The sequence below is a fragment of the Eschrichtius robustus genome, chromosome X (genome assembly GCF_028021215.1).
Source record: "Eschrichtius robustus isolate mEscRob2 chromosome X, mEscRob2.pri, whole genome shotgun sequence".
NCBI classification, from domain to species: Eukaryota; Metazoa; Chordata; class Mammalia; order Artiodactyla; family Eschrichtiidae; genus Eschrichtius; species Eschrichtius robustus.
In genome coordinates, this window is record NC_090845.1 from 91,385,950 (window position 1) to 91,398,645 (window position 12,696).

Here is a 12,696-nt window from a genome sequence, read left to right on the forward strand (position 1 = left end):
TCAGAACATTTAACAAGAATTTAAACATATCAAACCCAAATTTTATTCCTCACTTTCCTGGCTTTGAAGATAGGTATACACAAAATAGGCATCATCCTGTGAATGTAACTTACTCATCAACTCTCATGCCTGAATCTGGAATATACACATCTTGTAGACACTGATTCTTCACTTCTATCTCACTTATATCCCCAATAAATTCTGTCTTATCACTACTTCTGGTTCATCTTGTACTTAAATCATCAAAACAAAACTTTTCAAAACTTCGACAGCTCATAATTTCATTTAAGGGAAGACAGCCATCGTCTTTGCTCCATAGTTGCAAAACATTTTCATTTTTAGATTGATGAACACCAATTAGAATGACGAATCCAATGATTTTTTTCCACTTATACATGATCTATTTCCTTCTAATTACCTGATTTCAGCAGTTGTCTACTTAGAAACTTACTGATTAAATATTGGACATATATTAAATATACAATATCATAAAGATGACAGAAAGTTTCCCCATGTCCTTTGAGCAAAACACGGCATTTCTAGTTCTTGTCACAACATATTGTATGACTAGTGTCAAACTGATTGAGAACACCATTTATCATTTTCGTCCTTAGAAGTACATTGTTCACTGGTTGATTTTTGAGTTTGAGAAAGTTCATCTAAGACACTGTCGTTTGAAGACTCACAGTGTGATATTGCTGTCACTGTACTTTCGTCTTCTGATCTGTCTAATAACCATAAAATGAATTCCTCTCTCAATTTCCATCATATGGGAAGAAAATGGAAAAAAAAATCTCACCTGTGTTAAATGAAAGCTGGATTAAATAAATGCAAAGATGGAGTCTTTTGACTTCTTTTATACCTTCTTGAAAGATAGTGTAATACTTTGGACAATGCAGTAAAAAACTAAATGGTGATGTGATATGACTTGTTTCAGTATTGCGTCATTCTTAATGTAAGCTAGTCCATCATTCTTGCATTATCTCAATTTTTTTTTAGTCTTTTTAGTATAGCTGGGAATTAGCTAATAATAAAATAATTCTTAGGATGATGAATAGATGAATGTCTCAAGATATAGAAAAAATAAGATCAATAAGATCCCATATGTTAATTTTACAAAAGGGCCCAGTTGTCCCACGTGGTGTGTGCAAGGTAGAATGCACACACCATCTCTATTATTATTATCTCTATTTAAAAATAAGAGATAATATTCTCCTCATTCTTAGGAAGATTTCTAGGAAAGAATAGAAAACATAAAATAGCAATCCTTAAAAGTACTTAGAAATGCTCAAAGAAAAGCTCAAAAACAAAAATTGGGTGCAGTGGACCCTGATAGTTTACCAAGAGTTAAATGAGGTCCCATCTGGAAAAGCAATCTGAGGTCCTAGATGAACACTGTGCTTCCCAGTAATTACACCAGCAGTCAAACTGATGATATCATAGAACTCTGCATAATAGGTAACAGACTAATGGTATAGAAGCAATTTCCCCTAGGAAAACACCATTTTTTAAATTGAAGTATAGTTGATTTACAATATTGTGTTAGTTTCAGGTGTACAGCAAAGTGATTCCATTATATATGTACATATATATATATATATATATATATATATATTCTTTTTCAGATTCTTTTCCATTATAGCTTATTACAAGATATTGAATATAGTTCCCTGTGCTATACAGTACACCCTTGTTGTTTACCTATTTTATATACGGTAGTTTGCATCTGTTAATCCTATACTCCCAATTTATCTCTTCCCCCACTTTCCCCTTTGGTAACCATAAGTATGTCTTCTATGTCTGTGAGTCTGTTTCTGTTTTGTAAATAAGTTCATTTGTACTATTTTTTAGATTCCACATGTAAGTGATATCATACAATATATGTCTTTCTCTGTCTGACTTACTTCACTTAGTATGATAATCTCTAGGTCCATCCATGTTGCTGCAAATGGCATTATTTCATTCATTTTATGGCTGAGTAATATTCCATTATATATATATATATACACATATATATACATATATGTGTATATATATATATATATCACATCTTCTTTATCCATTCATCTATTGATGGACATTTAGGTTGTTTCCATGTCTTGACTGTTGTAAATAGTGCTGCTATGAACATTCGGGTGCATGTATCTTTTTGAATTAGAGTTTTTGTCTTTTCTGGATATATATCCAGGAGTGGGATTGCTGGATCATATGATAACTCTATTTTTAGTTTTTTAAGAAACCTCCATACTGTTCTCCATAGTGGCTGCACCAATTTACATTCCTACCAACAGTGTAGGAGGGTTCCCTTTTCTCCACACCCTCTCCAGCATTTATTATTTGTAGACTTTTTGATTATGGCCATTCTAACCAGTGTGAGATGATACCTCGTTGTAGTTTTGATTTGCATTTCTCTAATGATTAGCAATATTGAGCATCTTTTCATGTGCCTGTTGGCCATCTGTATGTCTTCTTTAGAGAAATGTCTATTTAGGTCTTCTACCCATTTTTTGATTCGGCTGTTTGTTTTGATATGGAGTTATATGAGCTGTTAGCATATTTTGGAAATTAATCCCTTGTTGGTTGCATCATTTGCAAATATTTTCTCCCAGTCTGTAGGTTGTCTTTTGGTTTTGTTTATGGTTTCCTTTGCTGTGCAAAAGTTTATGTTTGATTAGGTCCCATTTGTTTATTTTTGCTTTTATTTCTTTTGCCTTGGGAGACTGACCTAAGAAAATATTGCTACGATTTATGTCTGAGAATGAGGAAAACAGCATTTTAAAAGGTATTTGTTGGTCTAAGCATGAAGCACAGGCCACTTTTATAAGAATCAGCTGGGCTCTTGTTAAAATTGCAACATTTAAGACCTTACCCTAGACCATTCCCTGGAGTTTGAGGCTCAGGAATCTGTATTTTGAACAATTTCTCTGGTAGATTCTGATGTTCACTATAGTTTGAGAACTGCTGGATAGCAAATGTCCAAGATTTCTTTAAATATTTTGCATACTGTGATCTCTGATTCCAATGTCAATTGGTTTTGCCATTCAACTTTAATTATGTTTCTGTTTTGGTGTATCTGGTAGATAACAATTGAGACATGCAGCAGTTGTTTACTGAGTCCTTAAGACAGGAAAGGCCCTTCCCCTTATGGGGTTTACATTCTCTTTTGGATACACATAAAATAAAAAATAACTAATGTAATTTCAATGGGTGAAGAATGCCATGAAGAAAATAAAAAAGAGAAATGGGATCAAAAATAACATTTATGGAGAAGGCAGTCAAGGATTTCCAGGGCCACCCAGTTTGACAACTTCAAAGACCATCACTTTGACTACACCGTACATGATGATCCCTGGAGCTGTGCCATACTTTGTCACTAGAGAAAGCCATGCTATGGACGTGACTTTTCAGCTGAGACTTGGATGATAAGAAAGAGCTGAATGTGTGAAGAACCTTTGATATTAGCCTAAGGAACAGCACACTCTGAAGTGGGAGTGAGTATGACTTGTTCCAGAAAAAGACAAAAACCAGTGTGGGAGCCTGGTGGGAAAAGTGGGGAGAGTTGTGAGAGACAAAGCAGAAAGAAAGCTATTGTAAGATATGGGAAAAAAACTCAGGCCTAGCAGGCAATTTTACCACATTTCCATAGTCAGTATACTTTTTCAATATCTGAGACCACTGGGGCACAACATCTATTCTGTGCACAAACCTTCAACACTCTCTCACACCTCAACATTCTCAACTGCTCTTTTGGCTTCTTGCTTCTTTGGAAAAATAAATGCTATCACAGAAGAGATTGTCTATATGTCCCCCAGCACCAAACATACCAATTTATCTGCCTCAGCACCTATGCTCCCTACTTTCCCTGCAGTGACAAATCTTCCTATGGTAGCCCTTCTCCTTGCAATGGATCACCTACTCCAGGACTCTGATTGTGTGATTATCCCCATTTTCCCTTGAGCCAGCAATATTCCTCTTTCTACTAGATGAGTGAATATATGCATGAATGAACAAACAGGTGAACTCATGAAATATTTGAGAGTTGGGTTGGGGGTATAGAGGGAAGTGTTAGTGTGATTCTCAGATGTTTCACCTGATTATCTGTGCGACAGGTAGTGATATTAACTGGGATGAGCAACACGTAATGGATCCTTTCTGGAGGGAACATGATGGGCCATCCTGATTTCTCAGTACCTTTGTATACCCAAGTGGGAATGTTAAGAATGCAGCAAGATATTTAGATCAGAGACTGAGCTAGAGAGGGAAATGCAGGAATCATATGTGGATGGACAGCAATTGAAGATATAAGTATAGATGAGATGGCTGCCAAAGGAGAGAACATGGCATGAAAGGGAAAGGTGGGCATGTGCTTTACAAGCCTGAGGAGACCCAAAGCTTTCACCTCTGGCTGTCCTTCAGACTCAGGCAAGTAGGAAGTGAAAACTAATGCAGAGTTGTAAATGGCCTGGCTAAGACTGAATGAGTTCCCCAGCAAGGACCAATCTGCAAAGACTGGGAGAGTGTTTCTTCTTTTTTCTTCTTCTTTAACTTTTATTGACTCCAGGTATTTAAAGTAACTGTCAAAACATCAGCTGACCACTAAGCTTAGGCAACAGACTTTAATGGACACACATGATAAACAATACAGACTTTACAAAAATAGTTTTAAAAAATCACTAAACAAACAATCAACCACAAACCACAACAGCCAGCAACAACAAATCTTGGGGAGAGGGAAGAATATGATTCCCAGAGGCACCACATAGTAATATTCAAAATGTCCAGTTTCAATAACAAAAAATTATGAGGCAAGCAAATAAAGTACAGCTTATTCACAGGAAAAAAAATTAATAGAAACTGTCTCTCAAAACTGTAAATCAGGGCTTCCCTGGTGGTGCAGTGGTTAAGAATCCGCCTGCCAGTGCAGGGGACACAGGTTTGAGCCCTGGTCCGGGAAGATCCCACATGCCGCGGAGCAACTAAGCCTGTGCACCACAACTACTGAGCCTGCACTCTAGAGCCCACGAGCCACAACTACTGACCCTGCACGCCACAACTACTGAGGCCCACGTGCCTAGAGCCCGTGCTCCGCCACAAGAGAAGCCACCGCAATGAGAAGCCTGCACACCTCAATCAAGAGTAGCCCCTGCTTGCCCCAACTAGAGAAAGCCCGTGCGCAGCAACGAAGACCCAATGCAGCCAAAAATAAAATAAATAAATTTATATATATTAAAAAAAGACTTTAAATCAACTGCCTTTAATATGAGCAAAATGGTAAAGGAAAAAGAGCTAAAATAAACCAGGTGAATGATATTTCGCCAAATAGGGGATATCAATAAACAGGAAGAAATTATATTAAAAAAAAACCAATAGAAATTCTGGAGCTGTAAAGTACAGTAGCTGAAATGAAAAATTCAGTAGCAAGGTTCAACATCAGATGTAGACAGTCAGCAGAAAGAATCAGGGAACTTTAAGATAAGTCTATTGAAATTACCCAGTCTGAGGAGCAAAAAGAAAAAGGAGAAAGAGAGAAAGAAGAAAGATTATTTGAAGAAATGATAGGTAAAACTTTTAAAATTTAAGGACAGTCACAAATACACACATCCAAGAAGCTCAACAAATTTAAAGCAGGATACACTCACCAAGACACATTACAGTCAAATTCTCAAAACCAAAGACAAAGAGAGTATCCTGAAAGCAGCAGTAGGCATCAGGTTTTATTTGGACCCTGGTCCAGGCAAACTGTTAAAAATAACTATAACAGAATTGGGAACTTGAACACGGATTGGACATAAAATGGTACTAATGGATGATTAATTGTTAGGTGTGATAATGGTATTATGATTGTCAGTAAAAAAGAGTCCTTGTAGATGTGCACTTTGAAATACTTATGCACAAAGTGATATTATATCTGGGATTTGCTTCAAAAATAATCTCTAAGGGTGGGAAGTGGGTAAGGATATAGATGAAATAAGATCGACCATGAGTTGTTCCAGTACACTTCCAGTTGTTATGTACACTGGGTGATGAGTACATTGCCTTTCATTATACTATTCTATTTTTGCATGTTTGAAATTTTTCCATAACAAAAGATAATGTAAACTATAAATAGAAGGAATTTTTAATCAAAAATAGGAACAAAACAATAAAGTGTTAAGAATAATTAGAAACAATTCCATCTCCTTGATTCATTTCCTGTTGCCCCCACCATGCATTTGTGTATAGAGAAAACGAGAAAACGGTGGGCATTGGTAACAAGGAGGACAACAGTTTGGGGGTGGGGTGTTTGAGGCACCTTGCTCATCATAGATATTCTTGCATTAATTTTGTTTTTTTAGAATATTGCATTAAAGTGCGATTTATCTTCAGTACAGAGGGGTTTTGCACACCCTAAAATGTTACGCCTGAATCCTGGCAGGTGGAGGGGTGTATCCTGGGAGCAGAGGAGGGCAAAGGCAAGTCCCCAGAAGAGCAGTGGGAATGGCCAGTGGCCCCCTGGGAAGATACTGCCCTTCCACGGCCGTTAGAGAAAGGCCCAGGAACACACAAAGAAAGGAGAGCTTCGGGGCCCAGGCCGGTGCCTGGACAAGTGACACGGGGGACAGGGGGTGGTGCGCACGGCCGGCTCTGCGCGACCCCGTGGGGCAGGTGAGGGCGTGGCAAGGGCGTAGCGTCCCGCGGTGACGGAGGCCCCACGTGAACGGCCAGCACCGACTGGCGCTCGCCCCGCTCTAGTGGTAGACCAAGCTGTTGCTCGCTGCCTTCTCGCTCCCTGCGGGAGTGCGAGCCGGGGGCGGCCCCCAAGAGTACGAGGCGCGGGGGCAGCAGGTAAGGGACCCGGAGGGGGGTCCGCAGAGGTGGCGTTGGCGAGCGGACACGGCCTGCGGACCCCTCCCTGGGGGTCCGGTTGCCCCGGGGCGGAGACCGCAGCCCCCATGCCCCCTGCGGCCTGGCGTTTGGCCACAGAAAACGGTAGGCCTTCTCTGGGGGCGGGCCGAGCGGCCCTGAGGCGACGGCCTGCTTCTCGCAACACAGCGAGATTTTCCGACGCCCCCGCCCCGCCCCGCCCCGCCCCGCCCCGCCCCCTTCTTCTCGGGGTAGAAAATGGTGGTCGGCGCGGGGGCGGCTGACGATGGGAGCAGGGAACGCTGGGTGGGGGTGGCCGGGGGTGGCCGGGGGTGGGAGATGCGGGGCCGAGAAGGGGCCGAGCGTCCGGATGCAGCAGCCCCCCTTCCCCCACCCTTACTCTCTGCAGGTCTGCGAGTGGAAGTGTCGCGGCGGCGCACTTGCAGCAAGAATCGGGAGGAGCAGGAGACCGCGAGGATAGGCCCAGGTCGGTGCGGGGGACAGTGGGCAGGTGGGGGGAACGTGTGGATAGCCCTAAGACCCCCCAAATGCTCCCCCCGTACCCCGTCCTCCATTTTGGTGCCTGCAGAGACGTGGGCATGGATAGGCAGGGAAAATGGTGGGTTTTGGGCGAGGGAGGGGGGAGAGCTCGGACTGGGGGCCCCCTAGAGGGCGTAGGGAGCCTCTCAGGTGGGAAAACGAAAATTTGAAGAGCCTTTACATCCGGGGCTGGAAGTCTTGAGAGGTGCTTAGTAGGGCCTCTGTCCTCGGTGCTGATCAGTCCACCCAGAAAATAGTCCCTTCTCTCTTTTGTCTCGTAGGAGCAATGGCGTCCAAAGAGGAACAAGCAGTAAAAAATCTCAACATGGAAAATACCCAACAGGAAAACGAAGGGGGGGACCAGGCCCCTTTGCAGCATGGAGAGGAATCACGCGATTTGGGAGGGGGTAGAGGCCAGAAGCCTGGAGGAAATGTCAGGCTGGGACGTGTTAGACGACTTGTCCCTAATTTTCGATGGGCCATACCCAGCAGGCATATTGATCACAGTGAAGTGGGGGATGATGTAGAAAAGCACGCAGGGCAGATGATGGAAATCAGGAGGAAGACTAAGAAGCAGCAAATGAGGCATCATGTGCGCTACCAAACTCCGGAACCTGACAATCATTATGAGTTTTGCCTTATACCTTGAATCCTAAGATTTTTCCCTGAGGTCAGTAATGTGGCCTCTGCTCTACATGCTTGTAGTTTTTGTGATTTACTTTTTCTGTAAACCTTTTGGTGTTTCCACTTACCAGTTTCTAATTGAATATTGCTTTGTCTCTGTAAAACTTTCTGTCAGCAGGGCAATTTCATCCAGTTAAGGAAAAATTATTCTTTTCATAATATGAAATTAATAAAGCAGTTTAAAAAGCAATCTTCCTGTGACACACCAGTGTTTATTTTTTGTTAATGTTACCTTTCCTCTCCTAGCTCCCTGGACTCAAAATCTAAGTTGTCTTTGACTATTTTTTCTTGTCCTCAACCAACCAGGAAGGATCGTATTCATAATTCAGTATCTGATATTTTAAGAATGTATTTTGTACTGGTTTTCAAGGAGTGTGAGTCCACCATCTGCATAAAAATACCTTGGTGGGGGAGCTTTTTGAGAATGTAGGACCTCTGGCTCCTATCTTCCAGACCCACAGAGTTGGATTCCAAAATCTCCATTTATTAGTAAGCTCTCCAGGTAATTCTAGTGTACACTGAAGTCTGAGGCCAGTATTGTGTGTATGTATGTTGGATATCTGTGTACATATGTGTGTATCATTGTGTGTATGTATATTCCATGAACGTATGTGTGTTTCGTGTCATTAAGTGTAAACAAAGTAAGTGGAATAACATAGGATGAATACTTCCTGAATTCAATGGGCAAAAACATTAAAAAAGTACAAGACCCTAAAATAGACTGATTATAAGAGTGGTAGGGACAGTGGCAGATGAGGGTACTGGAGTTCAGAGATGCTAAGTACCAAGGTTACCCTCTGCTGTACATCTTGGTGGGGGGGGGGTCTGATCTGGGACATTTTCTATAAGACTTTGTCATCTGGAGGTGGAGAATATTTGACTTTTGTAACTGATAACAAGCTGAGGAAGATCAAACTCAGCAAGACTGAGGCTGTTGTTCTATATTTTGCTTTTTAGTGTTTCCAGTGTAGACACTTTGAAAAAGTGTAGACATTTTAATTTTTAGAATAGAGCAGAAAGAAATCTTAAAGATTCTTCAATCCAGTGTTCTTCAAAGTGAGAATTGCCACCTATTACAACTCTTGAAATCAGTTTTGTGGGTCACAAGCAATTTTTTTAAAAGAATAGACCAAAAAACATCAGAGTTCATCACCCATGAGTAGTGTTAAGAATTATTTTGAGAAACTTGTTTTAGTTTTACATGTAAGAAATATTGTCACCTTATAAGATGTATTTCTAACTGTAGGTCACAGGGTAAAAAAATGAAGTCATTTTATCAGTCCAAACTTCATTTCACAGATGAGGAAACTAGGTAGGAAAGTGATTTTTCCAAGGTCACACAGCCAGTGAGTAGTAGAGCTGGGACCACAGTTTCCAGTTCAGGGTGATTGTCTCCTCACCGCAGTACCTTCATAAGACATGACTTGGAAATTTTTGCAGTGTGTGCTGATTGCCAGTGGTGTGTATGGACAAACTTGCACAACTTATACAAAATCACTGTTTATTTGATGTTCACACTTTAGTCATCAGAGTCCCTGCATGTTCAATTGAGAAACATATTTAAGGAGGACTCTGACCCTTAATACTTTGGGGCTGGAATGATCTTTCACTTTCTGTCTAGAGGAAGGGAGAGTCTGATCTGAAAATGCACGGTGGTGAACTCATAGGCACTTCATAAAGGCTAGCTGATGGAGTGATGTTCATAAATGGCTTTTTGGTCCCTCAGAAAATCAATACTGTGCCTTCTACCGCAATCCTAGATTTCCCAAGGCAGCCTCAATTTTTAAAAACTATGGGAATGAGATCAGAACTTGACTGGTCGAAGGAAAGCAAGGAAGCCTCACCAGGGTTTTTGGGGATGGTGGGGGATGAGAACAGACTTTCTGGAAGAAGTAAGGGTCAATATTTTGGTTCAGAGTATGGTTTTTTGAAGAACTGAAATCCCCTCCCATTGGTGTTTCTGAAGGAGCGGGATGATGAGGTCAGAACTTTCTGGAAGTGATAAAGTTCAAGGAATAAGGTCACAATGTGATTGTGGAAAGAGAATCAAATTAACATCCCTCTCCTGGGAGTTCCTCTTATGGTAGGGGATGAGTACAGAATTTTCTAGAAGCAGTAACGTTCAGGTACCATGATCAAAACATGATTGCTTAAAGTCGAACTGAAGGAAGTGCCCTTTCCTGGATGTTTCTGTAAGGGTGGAGTGAGGCCAGAACTTTCCGGAAAAAAGTAAAAGTCAGGGAGCCAAGTCAGAAGGTGATTTAAGGAGAACTGAGTACCTCATGAATGCTTCCATTAATTTATATATCCCATAGGAAAGTCTGTTTTTCCTGATCTTGGTGAACAGTACAATCTGACTTTCTAAGGTGATGATGGAGAGATGTCAGTGGGAGTGTCCTAAAGAAGCCTGCAAGGAAATAAAATGAATCTCTTATGAAAACAAAAGAAAAGTGAGTCAACCAGGAACAACAAAAGGGACTAACACATTCATCCCTATCAGTTGTTTATACTTTCATGTTGGTAAATTTTTAGTATCTTGAGGAAAATATGTATGTTTTTACAGATTTTCACGGAAGGATTGGGATAGAAGTCTAGTAAATAAGGAGAAAAAGAGGAGATCTCTGAGGAGGGTCAACCTTTCAGCAGCATATGCTATTTTCTTCAAATTACAGAAAATGGAAATATCACTGAGGGAGTATTTAAAGAGACCAGCAAGGAAAAAATGAACTTACAATGAAAAAAGCAAAAACAAGTAAATCAAATATCATGAGAATAAACAACAAGACAGGTTATCACTCTCAGTCTTTTCAGTTAGTACCTACGAGTAATTAATTTAGCTTTATTAATGTACAATTACACAACATTGTGAATCATCTATACTTCAATTTTTTTTAAATGTACAATTAAAGTTTTAGAAGTACCTAAAGTATTCAATTTGATCTGTTTTACATATATTTAGGCCTATGAAACCATGATCATAATCAAAATAGCAAACACTTCCATCATCTCCCAAAATCTCTTTCATCCCATGTGTAATCCCTCCCTCCTTACACCCCCAACCCCACTCAACCTCTGAGCTGTTTTTTGTCACTATAGTTTTCATTTTATAGTATTTTTAAATATAAAATGAATCATAGAGCACATGCTCTTTTATTTTTGTCTGGCTTCATTCATTAAACATAACGATTTTACATGAAATAATAGCATATTCCTTTCTATTGGTGAGTGGTATTACATGGTATGGTGAATGCTTATCCATTCATCTGTTAATGGACATTTAGGTACATTCCAATTTTTGGCTATTACAAATAAAGCTGATATGAACATGCACATACAAATTTTCGTGTAGACGTATGTTTTAATTTTCTTGGGTAAATACCTAGGAATGGAATGGCTATGTTGTATGGAAATTGTAAGTTTCATTTTTAAGAAACTGCCAAACTGTTTTTCCAAGGAGGTTTCACCATTTTACATTTCTATCAGTAGAGTATTGGAGTTCTAATTTCTCCTCATTCTCACCAATACTTAGTATGGTCATGATTTTTTTGTCAATATTTTTAAAATTTTAACCATTCTAAAGAGTGTGTAGTAGTATCTTGTGGTTTGCATTTTCATTTCTCTGATGACTAATGATGCACAGCATATTTTCATGTAGTCATTAGTCATTCATATATCTTCCTTTGTGAAATAATTTGTTCAAATATTTTGCTCATTTTTTAATCTGATTATTTGACCTCATTACTGAGTTGCAAGAGTTCTTTATAAATTCTACAATCAATTTCTTTTATACATATGTTGTGAATTCTTCTCTCAGTCTTGGCTTGTCTTTTCATTTACTTAATGGTTTCTTTCAAAGAACAAGTTTTAAATTTTTATGAAGTCTAGTTAATCCACTTTTTCTTTTATAATTGTGTTCTATTTAAGAAATGTGCTGCCTAATTCAAGGTTATGAAGATTTTCTCCTATATTTTCTTCTAACAGTTTTATAGTTTTAGGCTTTTCATTTTGGTCCATGAACTATTTCAAGATAATCTTTGTGTACAGTGTGAAGTAAATTCTGGTGTTTGTTTTGTTCCATATTGATATCCAATTAATACAAAGCCATTTATTGAAAAGAACTTCCTTTCTTCATTGTATAGCCTTTATACCTTTGTCAAAAATCAAGTGCTCATGTATGTGTAGGTCTATTTCTGTATTCTCTATTCTGTTCCATTGGTCTACATGTCTATCTCTTCACCAATATCAAACTGTCTTGATTACTGTAGCCTTATTGTAAGTCTTGAAATTAGGGAAAGTTCTGCAACTTTGTTCTTTATTAAAATTGCTTTGGATATTCTAGATCCTTTGAATTTTTATATAAATTTTAGAATCAGCCAGTTATCTATTTATTTAAGCCTGCAGAAATTTTTATTGGGATTGCTTTGAAGCTGTAGGTTAACTTAATGATAATAACTATATTAACAGAGTCTTTAAACGTATGAACGTGGTATACACTTCCATTTACTCACATCTTATTAAATTATCTCAGCAATGTTTTGCAGTTGTCATTGTGGGGGTCTTGGGCATATTTTGCTAGATTTATTCCTAGGTATTTTATGTTTTTGTTGCTACTTTAAATGGGATTTTAAA

General features: G+C 39.3%; 1 protein-coding gene across 1 annotated transcript; it reads left to right on the top strand.

Annotated features, from left to right (window-relative positions):
• The first annotated feature begins 6,722 nt into the window (after window positions 1-6,722).
• Window positions 6,723-8,239, top strand: BEX4 (brain expressed X-linked 4). Its single transcript, XM_068533311.1, has 3 exons — window positions 6,723-6,825; window positions 7,253-7,330; window positions 7,665-8,239. The coding sequence occupies exon 3, from the start codon at window positions 7,670-7,672 to the stop codon at window positions 8,030-8,032; it is 363 nt and encodes a 120-aa protein (XP_068389412.1). The 5' UTR covers window positions 6,723-6,825; window positions 7,253-7,330; window positions 7,665-7,669; the 3' UTR covers window positions 8,033-8,239.
• The last annotated feature ends 4,457 nt before the right edge of the window (window positions 8,240-12,696 follow it).

Bases quoted from the DNA above. Each gene is read 5' to 3' on its own strand.
- BEX4 (XM_068533311.1), top strand. From the start codon at position 7,670: ATGGCGTCCAAAGAGGAACAAGCAGTAAAAAATCTCAACATGGAAAAT.